The 24,864-nt window shown below is 34.9% G+C and overlaps 1 protein-coding gene across 1 annotated transcript in view; it reads left to right on the top strand.

The window, feature by feature from the left end:
• Window positions 1-24,864, top strand: part of SNTG1 (syntrophin gamma 1) — a 408,192-nt gene that overhangs the window by 260,332 nt on the left and 122,996 nt on the right. Inside the window, exons 12-13 of the mRNA XM_017872759.1 lie at window positions 5,285-5,401; window positions 6,975-7,046. Coding sequence (XP_017728248.1) covers window positions 5,285-5,401; window positions 6,975-7,046 — 189 coding nt within the window. The remainder of the gene's footprint in view (window positions 1-5,284; window positions 5,402-6,974; window positions 7,047-24,864) is intronic.

The raw sequence follows: 24,864 nt of genomic DNA, 5'->3' as shown, positions 1-24,864 counted from the left end.
TATATATATATATGTATATGTATAAAAGCCTAAGGTTAGCCTTTGTTGAATCCCTCAAGTTTGATATTTCATATTTCATTGTATTTTAGTTCAAACTATTTTTTATCTTCATTTTTTTTTTTTCCTTTTTGGAGGGATAGAGTTTTGCTCTTGTTGCCCAGGCTGGAGTGCAATGGCACAATCTCAGCTCACCACAACCTCCGCCTCCTGGTTCAAGTGATTCTCCTGCCTCAGCCTCCCAAGTACCTGTGATTACAGGCATGTGTCACCATGCCTGGCTAATTTTGTATTTTTAGTAGAGATGGGATTTCTCCATGTTGGTCAGGCTGGCCTCGGACTCCCGACCTCAGGTGATCCTCCCCACTTGGCCTCCCAATGGGCTGGGATTACAAGTGTGAGCCACCACAACTGGCCTTAACTTCATTTTTGATTTCTCTTTTGATCTGTGGAAGTATATTGCTTAATTTTCAAATCTTTTGGAGGGGGATATTCTAATTTTTTGTGAATACTGCTCTCTCATTTCATTCTATTTAGGGCACCACATGTCATTTGAATGGCAAAACGTATTTAATACCTGTTTTATTACCTGAATATAATGATATTATAAAGGTGTAATCACATCTGGTCATTTCCAGTGCACTTGAAAATAATTTGTACTCAATTTTTGTTGAGTCAAGTGTCTTAAACATAATAAATTAAGCAGATTGTATTAATTGAATTGCTCAAAACCTCTATGGCTTGATGGATTTTTAACTCTTATTTTATTAGTTATTCAATGAATTATGCTAAATTTGTTCCACAATTATCAGTTTGTTCATTTCTTTTGTTGTAGTTCCATCAGTTCCTTGTTTCATATATTTTAAAGGTATGTTATCAGGCCAGGCACAGTGGCTCAAACCTGTAATCCTAGCACTTTGGGAAGCAGAGGTGGCTGGATCGTTTGAGGTCAGGAGTTTCAGACCAACCTGTTCCACATGGTGAAACCCCACCTCTAGTAAAAACACAAAAATTAGCTGAGGTTGGTTGTGGGCACCTTTAGTCACAGTTACTCTGGAGGCTGAAGCAGGAGAATCACTTGAACCCGGGAGGTGGAGGTTGCAGTGAGCTGAAATCATACCACTGTACTCCAGCCTGGATGACAGAGTGAGACAGTTACAAAAATAATAAATAAATAAATAAATAAATAAATAAATAAATAAATAAATAGTATGTTATCAGATATGAAAAAAATCTAAGCATTATTATGTCTTTGTGATAGGTTTGAGACTACCATTACTAAAAGTCCTTTTTTATTTCTAGAAATGATTTTTGCCTTATATCTACATTTTCTAATATCAGTATTGCTAAATCAATTGATTTTTGGTCTCTGACATAATTTTTTTATTCTTTTCTTTACAAATTTTCTGTACTTTTATGTTTTAGATAAGCCTTACAGAGATAGAATATAGGTTTTTTTCTTTTGCTTTTGTATTTATTTATTTATTTGTTTGTTTGTTTTTTAGTGTAGTGTAAAAATCTTTATAAGAAGCCAGGCATGATGGGTCATTCTTGCAATCCTAGCACTTTAGAAGGCCTAGATGATCAGATCACCGAGGCCAGGAGTTCAAGACCAGCCTGGGCAACATAGCTAAACTCTGTCTCTACAAAAAATACAAAAATTAGCCAGGAGTGGTGGTGTGTGTGTCTGTAGTCTTACTCAGGAGGCTGGGGCAGGAGGAGCACTTGAGCTGGGGAGGTCATGTTAGGGCTGCAGTGAACTGTGACCCCCACACTTCAGCATGGTTGATAGTGAGACCCTGTCTAAAAAAAAAAAAAAGAAAAAACAAAATCTTTGTAAGATTGCATTTATTCTATTTACCTACTGTATAACTAGTATCTTGTTTTGATTGCATTCCACCACCTTACCTTGTGCCTTACATTTTCTGTCACATTTGTTTCTTTTAATCTCCTTTTCTTTTAGGTTGATTATAAAACCAATTTTTTTTTCTGTATGTTTATTTTGAAGTTTTATATATTTCACTAACATAGTTATTTTTCTTTACTTACAGTAAGTGGTTACCTGAAATATCATAACATTTGCTAAAGTTTTTACTTTACAGCAGTGGCTCAGATTACTTTGTAGACCCTTGAATGTTCTTTGGATACTTTTCAAGGATCCAGAAGGTCAAAACTATTTTCATAGTAAAATGCAGATGGTATTTGCCTCTTTAATTGTTTCATAGGCATAAAGTGAAAGTTTTCCAGAAGCAAAATGATTTTGCTATCACAGGAGAGTGAATGGGGAAACATATACTACAAATCATCTGCCTTCTATTAAACAGTCGTTAATGTACACGTTTTTCCTGTCTTCTTATCCTTTTTACTATGCTCTTTGCTGTCTTTGGTTTTCTGAAGACACATGCAAATGTGCCTCGATGTGTTTATATTTATCTAGCTTTTGTTTTTTTTTGTCTTCTGAATCCGTGTATTGACTTCTTTTTATCTATTTGCAAAAATTCTTAGCCATGATTTCTTTCAATATGTCTCTGTTCATTCCCTTTCTTTGCTGTGCTTGGGTTGGGACTCAAATTTGAAGTTTTATACTTCTCAGTGTAACACCTTTTTCTCTTACTCTCATATATGTTTTTTCCAAACTTTTGTCTCTCCAATCATCATTCTAGACATTTTTACTGAGCCATGTTTCTATTCACTAATTATTTCTTTAGCTGCTTTTTAATATGTTGTTAAACCCAACTTTATATTTCATAAATATTTATTTATCTAATTTCTAAATGGAACATTTTATAATCTATTGTCTCAGATATACCCTGATGAAAGTTTCAGTTTTGTATCTTATATTCTTATACATAGCAAACTTAGGTAAATTAATGCCTGTATTAGAAAATTCCAATATCTGAAATGCCTAAATATTCAGTTCTGCTGTCTATTGTTTTATTCTTCATGTTTTCTCCTGATGTACTTCATGAAGTTTTATTTCCTTATATTCTTGGTTATTTTTATTCTCTTCCAAGAAACAGTTCTTATGAAAATACATTGACGTAAGTAATGTTATTGTCACCCAGAAAAAAATTTCCATTTTCTTTAGTCAGGAGCCTGAGAGAATGCCAGGATCATTATAAACCATTTCAAGCTTGACATTTTCTGGATCATCTCAATGGCTTAAATATGAGTTTCAGTCCTGGCAAGGGCTTGATGACTTCTGCCTTGACTTTGTAATTAGGATGCAGACATTTCTGATCCTAACTAAAAGCAGAGCATGTTTACTAAGGCCTCCACATGTGGAGGATTCTGGACTTTAACCTTTTGATCCAAACCTGTGAGACTGGCCAATGTAGCTGATTATCTCATGTGACATTTCTGTGTAGAAAGCACACCTATGGCAAAAGATGACCCCACATTTGTATTAATGATTAACCTCTCTCAATTTTCATATTACTATAAATTTTTCCTGGTTTTCCTTTAATAGCTTGTGAAATATCTAGTTGTTTTAAGCATATTATTTTCCAGTTTCCTAAGGTAACATTAGATGGTAGGTTGTCTATATTCTCTAATATGCACCTACTGGAAGTGTAAACTATAATATCCTTTCATTTTAACTCATGTAATTATTCTGACACATTAAATATATATTAAACTAAGTCATACTTTTCTTTATGGGATGGTTATCTATTAAGCTTCATTTACTCTTTCAAAACTGTGTTGTTATCTGATCAACTATACCTGGCCATATAAGCAATAAAAAATAATCAGTTATTATAGCTGGTTCTTATTATGTTATTATTAACCAGTGAAGTCTCTATGTAATGCATATGTTAGTAATCTAAAAGATTACAGAATACATTATATAATTAAAAGAGCAAGGCATCTTGGTTCAAATTCCAATTCTAACTTGTATCAAGTTTGATTCATTTGTTAAGCTAATTTATTTAAATTACAATCCCTTAATTTGTTAACTCGGGGACTTTATAGCTCAGAGGCTTATTGTAAGACAAACTGAGATAATGAGATGGTGAATAATCCAATTATTTTCGAGAGTAAACATAATTAATGGAAAGAAGATGGGATCCATGAATAGACGACAGTAATATTTCAAATCCTGCGTTTCAAAGTCTTGCATTGTTATTAGTCAACTGTCACCACATTAATGCTGCACAACAAACCACCCCCTTACTAGCTGTAATACAATAATAAGTATTTATTTATTTCTGAAAGTGACCTGATTGTCATTAGCCACCAGTTTGGAGCTAGCTGGGCTTGGTCCAGGTGTTAAGTTGAACTCTGGTCTGCTGCACTTTTTCCTATCCTGGGTATGAGTTTTTCATGGTAATGGCAAAAACACAAGATGCTAAGCTAACTTTACTCATGATACATTCATGAATATCCTATTGATAATAGAAGGTCTCATGAGCCAAACAAAGAAAAAAATTATCTAGGAGGAGGAGTTAACTCTGCCAACCATAAAGCTAACATAAATTATATGAAGTGGGAAGTATATCCTCCCACATAGAGTTGTGATAAAAAAGAAATGGAATGCCACGTGAATATGTTGCTAGAAATGTCATACTCATTTATTGTTTATGTATATGTTTGACTCTCATGAAAATCAGATCATAGAAAGAGAGGAGTGACTCATCTCACCAAATCTTTCTTTGGAAATCGATTTGCCTTTATTTAAGCACTAGAGGCTAAAGAATTGGTTTCAATGCCATTTGACATATGAATACACTAGCATAAATTGTATTCATCTAAGATCAGTGATTAAAAGGAGGGTATTTATTATTCTCCCCTGTCACACAGAGAGGAGAAGTGGTCCACCGCCCTAGTGGTAATGCCATAAGATGTCTCTCTGATTTACTTTCTTTACTCACTTCAACATTGTGTATTAAAGCACATTCCCAATTAATAAAATGTCAGCAATTGGTAAACTAGTGTGATGCATCAATGAATTCTACTACAAATAAGTCTTTTTTTTTTTTTTTTCTGTAAGAATTGGTAGAGTGGGAAATATAATCCATGGCAGGTTGGATGCCATAAATAAACACTTGATAAATGCTGATGGAAATGTATAAGAAATTCTTATGAGAGTCTTACATTCATTTACTGAAGGTAAATCTGGTTTAGTGTACTTTTTTCATCATTTAATTTGATAATTTTATGTGAGCTTTTAATATTACATGAAAAAATATCTAAAATATTTTAATATTTACATCTAAATATTTTTTAGGCATAAGATATATTAAAATAAGAAGTTTTTGACAGTTGAATGTATTCCATTTTCTTGCAGATTGTCTACATGGGCTGGTGTGAAGCCAGGGAGCAAGACCCACTTCAGGACAGAGTGTACTCCCCGACCTTCCTGGCCCTGAGAGGCTCATGTCTCTACAAGTTTCTGGCACCTCCAGTAAGTGTTTTATCCAAATGTATTGCTCGTTTCCATATTATCACAAGAGATTGACACCAACTTAACAGTACCAAATAGTATGCTGTCAATATTTTTAAAAAATAATATAGAGAAAAAAATAGAAATCAGTTTATCTGATTTAATTTACTAAAAATATATGTTCTGATATTAGACATTTACTTTATCACCCTTGAAAAGTCTGGAACTTACAGAGTTATAAATAGTGAATCTATAAAATAATGGATCAAATTATAATGCCATTAAAAATCTCATGAAGACATGGGAAAGGAGATTTTAAGAAACATTTTCAAGCATATGTCAGTGTATTGTGTTCATTGAATATAGTTTAAAGAAATGAATATACCAAAAGTGAAATTAAAAAGAGTAAACTGTTTTAGAGCTATGCATAAATGAATGTGTTTACTAAACTCTTATTTTCAAAGGATCTTTTGAAAGTTCTTTTAAATTTATTCGGCACTTTTAATTACTAATAATTTATTATTAGCAAAGAGTAATAAGGAAATCTCAAAATGATAGCACCTTATCTAGCTACTATTAAGTCTATCTCACCCTAGTGGTAATCCCATAAGATGATGTAAATTCTCATGGTGTTCAAAGTTTAAATTAGAGGATTCCATCCTTGGCAAACATCATAAATACATTCTGGTAAGCTGTCATTTATGACAGTCAAACTATGTTTATCTATGTTGTACTGGTCTCTCTAAATAAAATCAATAGCATTTTCATCCTCTATTATATTCTATATCCTAGTTATTGAGATTTGTACTAGAGTTGTGTAGATACCTATTGCACCTCAAGTCTTCCTTTTGGAAACATGTACCTTGTAGCTCAGAAGACACTTAATAAATATTTATTGAATATAAATACCAAATACCAGACCAGTCACTTGCAAGTCTAATAATACATAGGATTTAGAAATCGTCACGTCTGACTTGCTGCTGTTTTAAATGTCTGTCTCTATGTAGTTTAAAGCACTAGGAAGACAGAGGAAAAATTAATATTTATATATTTTACTCTATTCCTACTCTGAATAATTTATTTGACAGGGTAGTTAAATATATGTTCCCAACCTAAGTAAGTGAAATAACTGCATTACACTTTTGGTATGTTTGCAATGTCACAGTCATCTTGGAATTTCTTAATATAAATGATGTATATTTAAAAAATTAGAGCTGTGTTGAGATCTAGTATTCTCTGTATTTAACTAGCGGTAAATTGAGAAAAAAATTATGAGTGCAGAATGTAAATACTTAGCAGTTATAAGTAGAGAATATATACATTATTTAAGACACATAAGGACACTGCACAAATGAGAACTGTTGCACATAGCATAAATCGTTTGCTGAAAGCATAAGACAAATGGTGACAAAGCGTGGAATAGAGGAAACAAAAGCATTATGTAGGGTCCTTTATGAGCACAGCTTTACAGACGAGAGACTAAGTAGACACATCTGTGAAAGTTTTTCTTATTTTTCACTATATTATGCAAATCAAATACAGTGGTAAATAACTTTCTGAAACAAATTAAACATTATTTTCTTATCTCTTAAAGGTGACCACCTGGGACTGGACGAGAGCAGAGAAAACATTCTCAGTTTATGAGATTATGTGCAAGGTCCTCAAGGTATGATCAATAAGTAGTCAGTATTTGAATGACTTTTCCTCAGCAAATAGTGCCTCTGGGCTCATAAGTAGCTCATGAAAACAAATGATTCATGGAATGAAAGAAGAGGCAAGATAAAGAAAAATGACAGAGAAAGAAAATAAACTAGACAAAAACGAGAAAATATGGAATGCACAGAAGTGCACTGGCACTCAGCTATCTGCTTAAATAACTTGCAAGCAGACTCTGCAGTCCCCCCATGGGTGAGGGAATAGGGAGAAGCTCCTCAGGAGTTCACTGGGGAAGACAATTCAGTTGAAAGTAGTCTAAATTTAAACGTCGGCTGTTACCATGCTTTTTTTTTTTCTAATTCTTTTTTTCTGAATAAAATGCAAAAGAGAAAGATTTGTGTAAGACTTGGAATTAGGGAATGTAGAAAATATCAAGAAAAATGCAAAGAAAAGTTTTGCTCTTTTGTTCTTAATCTCATGGCTTGACCGTCTTTTTGCATATGTAAAAGAACATTCGATTGTCATACATGAGTTGGATTTTGTGCCGTATGCAGGATTATGGCAATAGCAAGCCATCACAAATTCTTTAAAATGTCACATGGTTTCTATAGCGTTTTTTAAAGAATTAAAATTGGAATAACCTATCAAACATGAAGAGTTTCTACTTTCTTCACTTTCTACTTTAAGGTTTGTAGGCTTGGACTCACCACAGATTGATAATTCAATACCTGCATAAGGTTGACTTTGTTTCTGTACCCAAGGGAAACTAACTTCCCTTTGTTTTATGTTAGCTATTTATCTTCCTGTTAAAGACTTAGCAGAATAAACACATGCTGAAACATTTAAAATACAATAAAATGCATCAAAAGTATCTGAAGGCAGAGAGACAAAAATTATAATTACCTCAAAAGTGTTCATTGTTTCTGTTCCTTAGAGAACTTTGGATTAAAGCTGAAGTTCTCTGAAGTGCAAACTCCAACTAAGAATAGAGTTCATCAATTGCTCATCAGTGTGCATGATTTGAGTTCTTTTGTAGGCGTAATGGTGGAGGGACAACATGAAATACTTGAGTGTATTGTTAGTAAATAATGATCTGACAGTTTCTTAAACAGGTGCTAGTATCTGAGAAAAGGAGATCATACTCAACTCCAGTTTTCTGAAACAATTGCCAAAATGGCTAATGAGATAGCTTTTATTTGGTTATGGAGTCTTGCTCTGTCACCCAGGCTGGAGTGCAGTGGCGTGATCTTGGCTCACTGCAACCCCCAGCTCACGGATTCAAGCAATTCTCTTGCCTCAACCTCCTGAGTAGCTGGGACTACAGGCGCATGCCACCATGACCAGCTAATTTTTTTTTTTTTTTTTTTTTTTTATTTCAGTAGAGATGGGGTTTCACCGTGTTGCTCAAGCTGGTCTTGAACTCCTGAGCTCAGGCAATCCACCCACCTTTCTCTCCCAAAGTGTTCAGAAACTTGTATGCAAAGTCTTATTTCCTTTATTCTAAATTCTGAGCTTTGGGAATCCCATGTGGAAAAATATTTTAACATATTCAAGATATTAAATCCATGTGTCCAAATTGTCTCCTACAAAAGTCACCCTAACTTATGTTGCCATCAGAAGTGTCTAGGAGAGTGCTGGTGTATTTATATTCCGACCAAATTAAAATCAAAGACTACTTCTCATTTTAACTTTCTATATAAAATTTTCTATAAGCCTTAGTTTACTTGAATTTTTTTTAATACTTTAAGTTCTGGGATACATGTGCACAACGTGCAGGTTTTTTACATAGGTATACATGTACCATGGTGGTTTGCTGCACCTATCCACCCATCATCTAGGTTTTAGGCCCCACATGTATTAGGTATTTGTCCTAATGCTCTCTCTCCCCTTGCCCCCAACCCCCCAACAGGCCCCGGTGTGTGATGTTCTACTTGGGAAAATGTTTACATAGGTTAGTGAGGCCTGGAGATAAGTATTCTCAGACATCAAATACAATGTAAATCTACCTTCAGTTGTTGTTTGTGATTAAGGAAGTCCCCTCCCATTAGTAAGTACAATGCTGGTGCTTTATGCTTTGTGGCTTGACATTAGACATATAAAACCATCCTTTAAGCATCCCTTTTCCCAAAGGAAAATTTCATGTAGCATAAGAACAGAGGAGTGGCTACTAGATTCAATGCTCAATGGATTATTTTCCTGCATGCGGATTACATTCTGCCCTTCTCCTGTTTCAGGATCACTGGTTGGAAAATAATTCGCTTGATAAGGAAGCCAGTCAGATAGGTAGGGCTGGTGAGCAAATCAGAAAGGGGGTCTTCTACAGCCCAGCCCTCTCCTGCCATGAGGTACCAGTTCTGATGCAATCTGTGCAAGTTGTAGACTCTGCCTCCAGAAAGGGATCCCTCAGATGAGGCTAATTAAAAGTCAGATTTGAATATCTATTGAAGCTACACCAGTAATAACAAAAATAAAGCAATAAGGTTGATCTGATGTATATAGCTTATATGTATATGCCAGATATTGCCCTAAGTGCTTAGTATATGAATTCAGTTTATATTTACAACACCACTATCTGTCAGTTATTGCTATTCCCATTTTAGAGATTTAGAAACTGAGGCAAAAACCAGTAGAAGTAAATAGCCTAAGGCAACATAGCTAGTAAATATCAGAGCTAAAGATATGAATCTTGCAGTGTCTCAAAATTCTGTGCTCTTGCACATGATACTGCACTGTCTCTGTCTCTCAGTGTAAATATTAATAATTTGGGGGGAAAAAAATGGGAGCCAGAGAGCCAGCCTGGTACTGATGAGAGAGCAAAGGTTTCATAAAAAGAGGAACTTGGCAACAAATGCCACTTCTATTACTAAAACATTACCCTTTATGAGTGTATTGGGCACTACGAATTTCAGTTCTTCATCTGTGAAATGCAGCTATTGATGCAGAGGGTGCTGTGAAGATTAGCAATTGGTTAACTGATTTGTGAATGCATTTTTGTCTGTTAATTCATATTATAGCTACTTCGAGTACCTTCTATGTGCCAAGCACTCCACTAAGTACTAAGGATCAATACAACAGTACAAGAGAGTTGAACTCACAAAAATTCCAGCTGATGAAGGAGTTTAGGAAGAGCATTTTGGAGGAGAACTTTAATGAACGGAAACCTAAGTGACTGTGAAAGGGCTCCACCGAGGAACATGTGTCATGGGAGGGGTTGGAGTTCAGCCAGTAGGAAGGGAAGAGCAACCTGGCACAAGGAATAATGTGTAAACTTTCCCAGAGCTACAAAGAAGTGTGTGTCCTTTCAGCAATGCAAACAAGTTGGGTATGAGGTTGCTGTTAGTGTTTTCATGGAACAGATCATAGGAAAAGGCCTTAATAAAGCACATGAACTTTATCTCAGGAACAAAGGACAGCCACTAAAGCATGTCAAGCATGAAGAGGGACTGAGCTTGCCCATTTAAAAATCCTCCTCGAATGCAACGTGAGATGGAGTTGAAGGGGTTGGAGGGGAGTGCTCCTGGGGCATCTTCTGGTCAACAAGGGCATGGACAGCGGGCTAGGAGGAGTGAGGCAGAGGAGTCGGGCCTGAACAGATAGTGTCGGTGCCCTCAGGGTAGCCACTCACCTGAATAGAACAGCCCTCTTCCATCACTCTGGTTTGACTCATTTTGCTCTGACTCTAGCCTGAGCTGTAGCTCCCTAACACAGCACTGTAGCGGGGCATGGCTGGAAAAAAAGACAACATGCATTTTCAATTACAGACTAAAATCTCAAGGAAGCCTCTAATTCTTCCTTTTGTTAGGTCATATTTTCTTAGCCTATTATCTTGCCTAATCTACTGGAACTTATATTAAACCTTCTTCATTCTTTTTTGAAATTAATATATACTTTCCATTCTCACTTTTAGGTAATGATCCTAATTCCTACACGAAAACTCTCTCAGCATTGCAAATGCCTCCTGGCAGCCCTATCCTGACAGATAACTATCCTTGCTCTTATCTAATACTAAGCCTCCCATTGGGTCATAGATCTTATCCACTCTGACATAAATAGCAATTCTATCCTGATGACTCCAAAGGCATATGTTCTGCCCAGAGCTTATTCCTGAACTCTAAGTATTCAACAGTTTATATTTCTGCCTGCTGACATACCTAATAGAAATGTACATGTTACATATCTCAAAATTTAGAATCAACAATTGGAGAGAATGTAAAGAAACATGAAAATTAGAGAAAAGAGAAAACAAAAGCAAAATTAGAGTTTGGCTATTTTTTTAGGAACTTATGGCAATGAGCTGAGATGATACTAAGTTATAGCATGGAGTACATTTTAGCATTAGACACCTCTGATGCCTGCCAACAGGGGTTTGTTGAGCTGTTAGGGAAACTCATTGAATCAACTTTGGTACTTTAGAAATTAAGAAAATGCAAAACTAGGAATATAAAATTAGGCATGAAAGTGAATATATATCAAGAATGAGAAAAGTTCATGATGCAGAATAAAGTTGGCAAATATCACAAACATTGAAAATCTATGAAAAATACTCTATATTTGTAATAAATTCACTAAGACACCTATTGACTACTTTTTCTCCTATATTTTTTGAGGGCTGTGTATTCTTTGATCACCTGTTTGAATAAAAAGGATATTGTAAACCAGTGTCTATGGAAAAAAGAAGTAGACCCCCCTGCATCTTACCCTCATCTCTCTGGGCACCAAGGTCACCTGCCTCCTAGAGGACACCCTAGGTCCCTAGCCCAGGGACAGCTCCCAATGGAACTTAGATATCATCTTACAGCTGAATTCAGAAGTACAGTAGCAATGATGAGGTTCTTCCTAGTGAGAGGAAGCTAGGACCTAACTGTATGACTTGAAGCCCAAGTGTAGTAGTTGTTATGCTCACAGATCACACATGGGAAACATAGAAGAGGAGTGAAAGGAATGTCTGTCTTCATTCATAATAGATGAGCAGTGTATCATTCGTATAAAAATGCACTCTCTAACATTTGGCCAGGAAACCCTTAAAAAGTGGATGATCATTTTGTTTGTAGGTATTCAACACCTGCCTGTTTCAGAGCTAGCATTAGATTTAGCAAGAACAAGTCTTTGGATAATAAAGATTATTTTTTAGTTTGCATGATACTGTTTTTCAGCCTGATATTACAAATAAGTTTAAATTTTTGATAAAATATACATAGTGAGCAATATAGTCACACTGATATTCATCTAAAATCATTTTTAGAAAAAAGAAGAAGACATGCCTGGCAGGGTTGAATGAGGAGGGTACTCAGAGTGAATGCAGGTGGGAGATGGGGAAGGAGAAAGAGGGATTGATCAACTGAGTAGATAAGTTATATGGAAGGTGAAATAGGAACCTTATTTCTCACTGTTAGAGATGAGAGTCATAAATACAGAAATAAAGAAGCCAAGAATAAATTCTGTAGTATTGCATTACAATTAGAAATATTGGTATGCAGTCTCAGTTTGCAGTGTGTGTGTGTGTGTGTGTGTGCGCGCGTGCGCGTGCGCGCGCGTGTATATGTGTCCAGCTGTACCTTACTCTGTCCCCAAAATATCTGGGGTCAGAGAGTTCTCAATAGCAAGGAGCACACTCAGCAAAACTCTCCACTTCTCAATATTATTCTCAATTGCAAAAAGCCAGAACTCTATAGAGAAATGTTTGATGACTGGGTTGTGGCACAGAAAGTCAAAGATGAGGCTAAGTCATATTACTGTGCTAGGAAATAAGGAGGTGTTCAGAGAATGATGGAGATAGATCAAAAGACATAAAAGCAACTTTCAAGAGCATCTATTGGGCAAATTCGGGACACATTGAGCAATTCTGGGATAAAATAAATGCTAGCAATGGATTGTAACTCAACAAATAAAATAGGAAACCATTAAGTCTATCTTCATAAAAATAAATAAGTGAAAAATTTGACAAGGGACAAAGAACGTACTTAGTTTCAAAGTACCTCCTTACAAAGAACTTACTGTAATTATCAAAGAAGAAAGGAGAACTTTACAGGGCACAAACGTGACAGCATTGCCTTAACAAATTGATAAAAGTGAACATTTCGTTAATGCAACACATCAAAAATTATGTATGTCTGATAGGGTGATAGACTATCATAATTAGCAAAATAGCAGGTTCATGACATTCCCACTAGAGCTGGGTATAAATGAAATTTAACTAGGAGGAAACATCTATCTAATGTAATATGAAGGAGAAACCAATGTAATCTAACCAAGTCTAATGTGATTTAACCCATTCTAGTCCTGAGAAAGTCTCCAACAAACCCAAGTGAGACACATTTTATATAAAATAAATGTCATATTTTCTTTAATAGTGTCTAAGTCATTAAAGTTAGGAAAAGATTAAGGCATTTTTTTTCCCACTGAAGGCAAGTAGTATCACAAAACAACCACATGCAGCAGAGGGTTCTGAACTGGTGAGGCATTAATGAAGCCCAAGGACTAGACCACATCAGAGTCCTTGCTTTGACGGTTGCATTGTGTTTCAGTAGGTGAGTGCTCTAATGTTCTTGTTTGCAGAAGGTACACACACACTAAAGTACTAGAGTGGGAGGTAATGAGGCATCACATTGGTAGTTAACAAATAGTTCAGAAAATATTTGTAATTCACTTGCAAATGTTCTTTAAATCTGATTGTATTAAAATTATTCCATGTCAGGAGTTTCTATATAAACAGCAATGCAAAACAAGCAAACAAGGAAAAGTGAAACTGCCTCATATAGAGACAATGCAGTGGATTAGTATAGAAATCCCTAAAGGCTACCAGGCTTGTACAACGTTCTAAGACAGTGCTAAAATTGTGCTCAAATTAAGAATAGATAAGAAGAAATAATACCAAAAATAAGTAGAATAAACAAAGACATAAATAGAAAAAATAACTTTTAAAATTAAAATAATGCAATAATTACATCTTCAATAAATACTGTGTCAATTTATAATTCTTATATTTTGATATCAAATATATATTTTCCCATGCCCTGTATTCACTATATTTGTGATTGAAAAGTTAAATCTAATATTATTATTTCTTTTATCACAAGTACTTGCATTTTTAATAGAAAAGAGATGCTCCAAATTAGAGTATGTTTATTATAATATGGTTTAAAATAAAAGCAAAATAAATCAAAATATAAAAATACAGAAATATATATTATACACATAAATTAAGATATAGCAGAAGATAAGACATGATATAAGAGTATATTGATATCATTATTAGGCAAATGCTAAAAATTTGGGAGAGTTAAAAATATTTCCAGCAGACTATAATTTATGTGAAGAATCATTTTACAGTAGAATTTTATGTCAATGGCAGGTATTAGTAGAAACTATTGTAAGAACACCAAAGTAACCACTTTTTAAAAAAGTTACATTTTAGGGAGACCATTTGTCTTTATCTGTTTTCTGTTGCTACAACTGAATACCACAGTCTGAATAGTTTATAAGGAATAGAGGTTTAAGTATTAGCTCTTGGGTCTGGAGGCTGGGAAGTCCAAGAGCATGATGTCTTCATGTGGTGACAGTCTACCAGTTGTGTCATAACATAGAGGGAAGCATCACAAGGAGAGAGAGCAAGCATAGTAGCTCAGGTCTTTTTCTTCTCTTTATGAAGTTGCTAAACCCATCACAGAGCCCCATCCTGATGACCTTATCTAATTCTAATTGCCTTCCCCAAGTCCCTACCTCTTATAAATATATAAATTTGGTTAAGTTTGCAACACATACAATTTTGGAGACATGTTCAAACCATAGTACCATCTTACTAAAAAGTGGTGTGTCTGCATTTTCTGATTATATTTATATCTATTTTCATTTTAAAATAATTTTCTTTAAAAAGTTTATTGATTGGTTTATATTTTATTAAGTAATTTAAAATTAATTGTTTTTTTTACTGTAACATTTTAGGAATTAAATTTAGCATAAAAAGTTTAGTCCTTTCCCTAAACTACCAAAGCTTCTGAAATATGTTTTTCAGCTTTTTCCTCTGATAATAGAACTTAATTCCTGGTGATTTTTTATTTTTTTTTTTTTTTTTTTTTGAGACGAGTCTCGCTTCTTTTGTCGCCCAGGCTGGATGCAGTGGCCGGTCTCAGGCTCACTGCAAGCTCCGCCTCCCGGGTTTCCCGCCATTCTCTCCTCAGCCTCCCGAGTAGCTGGGGACTACAGGCGCACCGCCACCACGGCCTGGCTAGGTTTTTTTTTTTTGTATTTTTTTTTAGTGAGACGGGGTTTCACTGTGTAAGCCAGGGTGGTCTTGATCTCCTGACCTCGTGATCCACCCGTCTCGGCCTCCCAAAGTGCTGGGATTACAGGCTTGAGCCACCGCGCCCGGCCTTCCCTGGTGATTTTTAAGAGACGTTACAGGCTGTGCACTTAGGTTTTAGTGTTGCTGCTCTGGGTGAGAACTAAGGTTCAGCTGTTCCTTGTTCTGTTTATGAACATGCCAGAGAGAACAAATCAGAAGGAAGTCACTGCCATCCCAAAGCTAATCCCAACAACTTCAAATCCAGCTTCCTGTCTTAAAATATAACAATCATCATTGATTAAAACATAATTTTAGTTTTATTTTGTTATCTAATAATATTTTATTGGGTTTATTTATATTTTATCACATATCCTTTTGTGAAAGTGACTCCTATAAATTCCCCATCTGTTATATAAAGTGCTTATTTCCCTTTTACCAAGACATCTTTCAAGTGTCAAGTATTAATTAATTAAATCTCATGTTTCAAAATTTGTTTCATTGACCAATTTTTGCTCTTAAAAGTCCAAAGATATTATTGTTTCATACTCTTTTCTTGTTTTGTTTTCTTTTCCAAGGAGAGGTTTCTGATTCTTTTAGTTAGTTCTTGTCTAGTGATACCTATGTTCTTTTTCTCACATTATTATTATTATTGTTATTATTATTTTGCTTTAAGTTCAGGGATACATGTGCAAAATGTGCAGGTTTCTTACTTAGTTATACGTGTACCATGGTGATTTGCTGCACGTATTGACCTGTCCTCTAAAGTCCCTCTCCTGACCCCTAACCCCGCAAGAGACCCTGATGTGTATTGTTCCCCACTGTGTCCATGTGTTCTCATAATTCAACTCCCATTTGTGAGTGAGAACATGCTGTGTTTGGTTTTCTGTTTCAGTGTTAGTTTGCTGAGGATGATGACTTCCAGCTTCATCCATGTCCTTGCAAAGGACATGATCTCATTTCTTTTTATGGCTATGTAGTATTCCATGGTGTATATGTACCACATTTTCTTTATTCAGTCTATCACTGACGAGCATTTGGGTTGGTTCCATGACTTTGCAATTGTAAATATTGCTGCAGTAAATAAAGGTGTGCATGTATCTTTATAGTAGAATGATTTATAACCCTTTGGGTATACACCCAGTAATAAGATTGATGGGTCAAATGGTGTTTCTGTTCTAGATCCTTGAGGAATTGCCACATTGTTATCCAACATGGTTGAACCAATTTACATTCTCATCAACAGTGTAAAAGCATTCCTATTTCTCCACAGTCTCTCCAGCATCTATTGTTTCTTAACTTTTTAATAATCACCATTCTGTCCGACATGATATGGTATCTCATTGTGCTTTGATTTGCATTTCTCTAATGATCAGTGATCTTGAGCATTTTTTTATATATATATGTTTGTTCTTGGCCACATAAATGTCTTCTTTTGAGAAGTGCCTGTTCATATCTCCTGCCCACTTTTTGATGGGATTGTTTTTTTTTTTTTTTTTTTTTAAGAGTGTGTTTTTTTTTTCCCCCCCCCTTTTTTTTGGGTTTTTTTTTTTTTTTTTTTTTTTTTTTTTTTTTTTTTTTTTTTTTTTTTTCCCCCCCCCCTTTTTTGGGGGTTTTTTTTTTTTTTTTTTTTTTTTTTTTTTTTTTTTTTTTTTTTTTTTTTTTTTTTCTTGTAGATTTGTTTAAGTTCCTTGTAAATTCTGGATATTAGACCCTTGTCAGATGGGTAGGCTGCAAAAATTTTCTCCCATTCTGTAGGTTGCCTGTTCACTCTAGGATAGTTTCTTTTGCTGTGCAGAAGTTCTTTAGTTTAATTAGATCCCATTTGTCAATCTTCGCTTTTGTTGAAATTGCTTTTTGCCATTTTGAGATGAATTCTTTGCTCATGCATATGTCCTGAATGGTATTGCCTAGGTTTTCTTCTAGGGTTTTTATGGTTTGAGGTTTTACATTTAAGTGTTTCATCTATATGGAGTTAATTTTTGTTTAAGGTGTAAGGAGGGGGTCAAGTTTCACTTTTCTGCAAATGGCTCACCAGTTTTCCCAGCATCATTTGTTAAATAGGGAATCCTTTTCCCATTGCTTGTTTTTGTCAGTTTTGTCAAAGATCAGATAGTTATAGATGTGCAGTATTATTTCTGAAGTCTCTGTTCTGTTCCATTGGTCTATATGCCTGTTTTGGTACCAGTACCATGCTGTTTAGGTTACTGTAGGCTTGTAGTGTAGTTTGAAGTCAGGCAGTGTGATGCCTCCAGCTTCATTGTTTTTGCTTAGGATTGTCTTGGCTATACGGGGTCTTCTTTGATTCCACATGAAATTTGAAGTAGTTTTTCCTAATTCTGTGAAGAATGTCAATAGTACTTGGATGGGAATAGCATTTAATCTATAAATTAATTTGGGCAGTGTGGCCATTTTCACGATATTGATTATTCTTATCCATGAGGATGGAATATTTTTCCATTTGTTTGTGTCCTCTCTTATTTCCTCTGGCAGTGGTTTGTAGTTCTCCTTGAAGAGGTCCTTCACATCCCTTGTTAGCTGTATTTCTAGGTATTTTATTCTCTTTGTAGCCATTGTGAATGGGAGTTCATTCATGATTTAGCTCTCTGCTTGTCTATTGTTGGTGTAAAGGGATGCTTGTGATTTTTGCAAATTGATTTTGTATCTTGAAACTTTACTGAAGTTGCTTATGAGTTTAAGGAATTTTTTGGCTGAGATGATTGGATTTTCTAAATATGGAATTATGTCATCTGCAAAAAGAGACAATTTTCCTTCCTCTGTTCCTATTCAAATACGCTTTATTTCTTTCTCTTGCCTGATTGTCCTGGCCAGAACTTCCAATACTATGTTGAATAGGAGTGGTGAGAGAGGGCATCCTTGTCTTATACTGGTATTCAAAGGGGATGCTTCCAGCTATTGTCCATTCAATATGATATCCTCTGTGGGTTTGTCACAAATAGCTCTGATTATTTTGAGATATGTTCCATCAATACCTAGCTTATTGAGAGTTTTTAACATGAACTGATGTTAAATTTTATCAAAGGCCTTCTCTGCATCTACTGAGGTAATCATATGTTTTCTGTCATTGGTTCTGTCAATGTGATGAACACATTTATTGATTTGTATATGTTGAACCAGGTTTGCATCCCAGGGATGAAGCTGACTTGATCATGGTGGGTAAGTTTTTTGATGTGCTGCTGGATTCAGTTTGCCAGTATTTTATTGAGGATTTTGCATCAATATTCATCAGGGATATTAGCCTGAAGTTTTCTTTTTTTATTGTGTCTCTTTCCAGTTTTGGTATCAGGATGATGCTGGTTTCATAAGATGAGTTAAAGAGGAGTCCCTCCTTTTGGATTGTTTGGAATAGTTTCAGAAGGAATGGTACTGGCTCCTTTTTATACCTCTGGTAGAATTCAGCTGTGAATCTGTCTGGTCCTTGGGTTTTTTTGGTTGGTAGGCTATTAGTTACTGCCTCAATTTCATAACTTGTTATTGGTCTATTCAGGGATTAGACTTCTCCTGATTTAGTCTTGGGAGGGTGCATGTGTCCAGGAATTTATTTATTTTTCTAGATTTTGTAATTTATTTGTGTAGAGGTATTTATAGTATTCTGTGATGGTAGTTTGTATTTCTGTGTGGTCAGTAGTGATATCCCCTTTAAATATTTTTTGTGTTTATTTTTTTCTATTCTCGTTTCTTCTTAGTTTAGCTAGCAGTCTATCTATTTTGTTAATTTTTTTCCAAAAAACAGCTCCTGGATTTATTTGTTTTTGGAGGGCTTTTGTGTCTCTATCTCCTTCAGTTCTGCTCTGACCTGAATTATTTCTTGTCTTCTACTAACTATTGAATTATTTTGCTCTTGCCTCTCTAGCTCATTTAATTGTGATGTTAGGGTGTAGATTTGAGATATTTCTAGTTTTCTGATGTGGGCATTTAGTGCTATAAGTTTCCCTCTTAACACCGCTTTACCTATGTCCCAGAGATTTTTCTTGTACATTACACCTTTGTTCTCATCTGTTTTGAAGAACTTCTTGATTTCTGCTTTAATTTCATTATTTAACCAGGAGTCATTAAGGAGCAGGTTGTTCAATTTCCATGTAATTGTGTGTTTTTGAGTGAGTTTCTTAATCCTGAGTTCTAATTTTATTGCGGTATGATCTAAGAGACTATTTGTTATGATTTCAGTCTCTTGCATTTTCTGATGAGTGTCTTGCTTCTACTTATGTGGCTGATTTTATAATAAATGCCAAGTGGCATTGAGAATAATGTATTTCCTGCTGATTTGAGGTGGAGAGTTCTGTAGATGTCTATTAGGTCCACTTGATCCAGAGCTGAGTTCAAGCCCTGAATATCCTTGTTAATTTTCTGTCTCATTCATCTGTCTAATATTGACAGCTGGGTGTTAAAGTCTCCTATTATTGTGTGGCAGTCTAAGTCTCTTTGTGGGTCTCTAAGAACTTGTTTTATGAATCTGGGTGCTCCTGTATTGGGTGCATGTTTATTTAGGATAGTTAGCTCTTCTTGTTGTATTGATCCCTTTATCATTATGTAATTCTCTTCTTTGTCTTTTTTAATCTTTGTTGGTTTAAAGTCTGTTTTGTCAGAGACTAGGATTGCTACCCCTACTTTTTATTTGCTTTCCTTGATAAATTTTTCCTTGGTAAATTTTCTTCCATCCCTTTATTCTGAGTCTATGTGTGTCTTTGCACATTCTGTATTCATGGTTTTCCTGAATACAGCACACTGATGGGTCTTGACTCTTTATCCAGTTTGACAATCTGTGTCTTTTAATTGGGGTATTTTGCCCATTTACCTTTAAGGTTAGTATTATTATGTGTGAATCTGATCCTGTCATCATGATGTTATCTGGTTATTTTGCCCATTAGTTGATGTAGTTTCTTCATAGTGTCATTGGTCTTTATATTTTGGTGTGTTTTTGCAGTGGCTGGTACCCGTTTTTCCTTTCCATCTTTTGTGCTTCTTTTGGGAGCTCTTGTAAGGCAGGTCTGGTGATAATGAAATCTCTCAGTATTTGCTTGCCCAGAAAGGATTTTATTTCTCCTTTGTTTATGAAGCTTAGTTTGTCTGGTTGTGTAAGAACGTTGAATATTGGCTCCCAACCTCTTCTGGATTGTAGAGTTTCTGCTGAGAGGTCCACTGTTATTCTGATACGCTTCCCTTTGTAAGTGACCTGGCCTTTCCCTCTGGCTGCCCTTAGAAGTTTTTCCTTTATTTCAACCTTGGAAAATCTGATGAGTATGTGTTTTGGGGTAGATCTTCTCATGGAGTATCTTAGTGGTGTTCTCTGTATTTCCTGAATTTGCATGGTGGCCTGTCTTGCTAGGTTGGGGAAGTTCTCCTGGATATTATCCTAAAGTGTGTTTTCCATCGTATTTCCATTCTCCCTGTCTCCTTCTGGCACTCCAGGTTTGGACTTTTTACAAAGTACCATATTTCTTGGAGGATTTGTTTATTCCTTTTCATTCATTTCTCTCTGTTCTTTTCTGTATGTCTTATTTCAGCAAGGTGGTCTTCAAACTCTGATATTCTTTCTTCCACTTGGTCCATTTCGCTATTGATCCTTGTGTATGTTTCACAAAGTTCTTGTACTGTGTTATTCAGCTCCATCAGTTCATTTGTGTGTATGTTCCTATCTAAACTGGTTACTCTAGTTAACAGTTCCTCTAACCTTTTATCAAGGTTCTTAGCTTCTTTGCATTGTGTTAAAACACACACCTTTAGCTCAATGTAGGTTTCTGATTCTTTTAGCTTATTCATATCTAGTGGCACATATTTATTTTCTTTCTCACATTATTATGTTTTTTTTTTTTTTTTTTTTGAGACGGAGTCTCGCTCTGTGGCACAGGTTGGAGTGCAGTGGCGGGATCTCAGCTCACTGCAAGTTCCGCCTCCCGGGTTACCGCCATTCTCCTGCCTCAGCCTCCGGAGTAGCTGGGACTACAGGCGCCGCCACCTCGCCCGGCTAGTTTTTTGTAGTTTTAGTAGAGACAGGGTTTCACCGTGTTAGCCAGGATGGTCTCGATCTCCTGACCTCGTGATCCGCCCGTCTCGGCCTCTCAAAGTGCTGGGATTACAGGCTTGAGCCACCGCGCCCGGCCACATTATTATGTTTTAAATAATGTCATTTGCACTCCATTTTTTTATGGCAGGTGTGAATAAAGCATGATTTTGTCAAAATACTTTTAAATAATTTTATATTATTCTGTAATTTACCTTATAATTCTCAAAATGTTTGTTTCTTCTTTTTGCTAAAAAAGTTATATTCTCACCATTTTTTAAAAGACATTTCTAAAACAATGCAAAGTTCTTATTTAAGTCAAACAAGTATTTATCAGTAATGTGACTTCGTAATAGAAAGACTCAGTCACTTTATCTCATTAAGAATTTAATATGTACACAGAAGTTATCTAATTCTGTTTTCCAATATTTGGAGTGATAAAAATTCACATTTATACAAAATAAACCAACATCTTATCTTTGTCTCTCTCAAAATCTATTTTTGGGGTATTATTTCCTCTTCAAAGTGAGTCTAAAAGCAATACGTTTATGAATGATTACAGATTTTCATGTTGCAGAAATCTATTCTCCTTTAAGCTGAGTCAGAAGATAATCTAAATATTATACTGAAAATAAGCAGCAGAAAAGCATTGCTGTTTTAAATCCTAACATTTTAATTTACTACAGTAATTTTAATAAAAATGTGAGAGTATAACTATATTAGGAAAATCTACCTATCATACGCAAACAAATCTTTATGAATTATGAATAAATTGAATGCTCAAAAATATTAAATTTAATAATGACTTATCTTCCATAATAATATCTGGTTAGTAAAATTTTATATGGAAACCCATAGCATAATATATCCTTAATGTAAGGAAAAAGCTAGAAAGTGGGTTTTGTTGCACAAATAATTTGGTGCCAATCTCAAGGATTCATCCCTTAGGATGATAATTATTTTTAATGCTCTATTTAGCTTAAATTCCTTCAGGTCTATTTCAGATTTTTCAGTAACCTTTCTAGACTTAATATGCTTGGATTTCTGTTTACAGAAATGTTCTGCCTTGCAAATTTACATAGTGTATGATTGTAAAACTGTTTGACCTTCCAAAACCTTGTATTATTGTTTTAAAAGTAAAAAATATAATTTTAATGTCAGAAGAAGCCCAGGTATCATCTGCTTCTGAAGCCTTCATCCACTATGGAATATTTTGGCAGTTTTCCAACGGCCTTCAAATTGATTTAGAATATATTTTTGATGATACAGTGGCATAGATAGTTTGCAGTGCCAGTTTTCAATACATCATTTAACCACTAATGAAATTAACAATATTTTAGCTATCATGCATTATTTTATTAACAATAATAATATTGCCCTTAATAAGAACACATGGACACAGGGAGGGGAACAACACACACCAGGGCCTGTTGGGGGAGGGGTACGAGGGGAGGGAACTTAGAGGACTGCTCAATAGGTGCAGCAAACCACCATGTCACACGTATACCTGTGTAAAAAACCTGCACTTTCTGCACACGTATACTGGAACTTAAACTAAAATTTAACCAAAAAGAGAGAAAAGAAAATAATAATAATAATAATACTGTTCTTGATATTTGTGCTATTATTTTCTTAGAATAGCATCACAATCTATGGTTAATATTGTTTCTTATAGAAACTCAGCAACATCAAACACTCTCTATCTCCTGTTACTTAACCTTTGCATAATTTAAATAATTGAATTGATATGTTCTACTGCTCAATATTCCTTTTTATTAAAAGTAGAGAAAATGAAGATTACAGATGTGCTCAGTAGCAACTGCTGAAATCCATAAGGACCCAACTTTTCTGGACCAAGTTGCTCTGTGTTCTTACTGTATCCAGACAAGTTCTATTTCTGGAAAATGTGATTTTACAGGGCTGTAATGTTTACATTAAGTGTGTGAACATATTTATATTGTTTGAAATGGTTTTGGAGCAAGTCAAGTTTTTGAATATTTAAGGAACATAGGTACTTGATATACTAACCTTAAAGTATACAATTTCATTGTTATTTGTTTTTGCCCTTCCAGCTTGGGGACTTTAAAATTTTGTCACATATATGATTGAAGGAACGTTCAGCCAAACTTTATCTGAAATATTTCCTATTAACTCACATTTATGTAAATAATAAAATTAGAAGCATACAAAATTTACCTTTGGGATTATATCCCATAACTGGTTCTTGTCAAAATTGACGTTGTTCATAATTTTTTGTAAAACTCTTGAGAAAAATTTTTATAGTGTTCCAATTCATTGTGATGAAGACTAGTTGAGAGAGAAATAATGCACTCCTATGGGATGTTTGCTTTTCCAAGGATATATCTAAGGATATAGATAAGTAAACACATACATACACAACTATATGTGTATATGTGTGTTTTATCATTGTGTCTTGGAGGTATTGGTTATAATGGTTTTTAAATAAAAGCTATAATTTTGATAGTTTTTAAATCAAAACATGGAATAATATTCAATTTTGATGTAGTATTTTTACAGTATAACCTGTTAACTGTTCTGGATAACAGCCTGTGGACTTCATAGAAACTAAGACAAGTTTTCTGATTATATTTATGGCTACCACTTATTTCTGGAAATAATCTTATTTTTGTTTCCATAAATGCATTTATACTTTAGTTATTCATTATGTACTAAGTATTACTTAGTTTTTGTATGTCTGATTAACATGGATTACTGGATTAGTTGGTCAAGAGGAAGAATGATGATGTGTTAATAGAATGAACTAGCCTCATGTTACCTGAGCTTGAATTTTGGCCCCAATTAATATCAACAATACATCAATGGTATATTACCTTAATTATCTTCAGAATCCTCATCTTTAAATCAGGAATTATCATTATAGCCACATTATAGGGTTAGTATTATGAATAAGTCTGTTTAAACGGGGCACTTTGTAAGCATTTAATACGTTAGTGATTTCTCACTCTAAATTGCTTGTGGAATAAATGCTACCCTTGAAGTGATATCATTCATGCACACAGTGGCAATTCACTTATTTTTTATCCAGTGTCATTCTCACCTTTTCCGAATAATATAACTTTGGGGCAATTCTGAAGATTTAGATTTATTTTACCTTAGTCCAAATAGGCATTCAAATGAGTTGTTCTTCCATCCTTGAAATCAAGAAACTGTCCTCCAAGCAAGTGCTTGTTTGACATTAAGAGAATGGATTTATTTCTCTGGTGGTGAGCTGATATTTGATTATATTTGTAACTTTTGAAGATTGCTTTTCTCTGGGCATGGTATAAACTCAATTACAACTACACACAGTATGTAAAGGAAATTGAGAGTGTGTCAAGATCAGAAATAAGGCCTCCACTCAATGGTAGGTAATATGCAGATGCTTCTACTTGGGCAAGGGGAGCCTACATGGCCTCCCTTGGGCCTTCTGTTGCATGGAATCAAGAGCAGAAATGGACATATAACCTTTGCCTGTCAACCCTTAGAGTTCTCCTCTTTCTCCACTGC

Source organism: Rhinopithecus bieti, unplaced genomic scaffold (genome assembly GCF_001698545.2).
Source record: "Rhinopithecus bieti isolate Rb0 unplaced genomic scaffold, ASM169854v2 scaffold_6979, whole genome shotgun sequence".
Classification (NCBI taxonomy): domain Eukaryota; kingdom Metazoa; phylum Chordata; class Mammalia; order Primates; family Cercopithecidae; genus Rhinopithecus; species Rhinopithecus bieti.
This window is presented reverse-complemented; position numbering and strand designations above follow the sequence as displayed.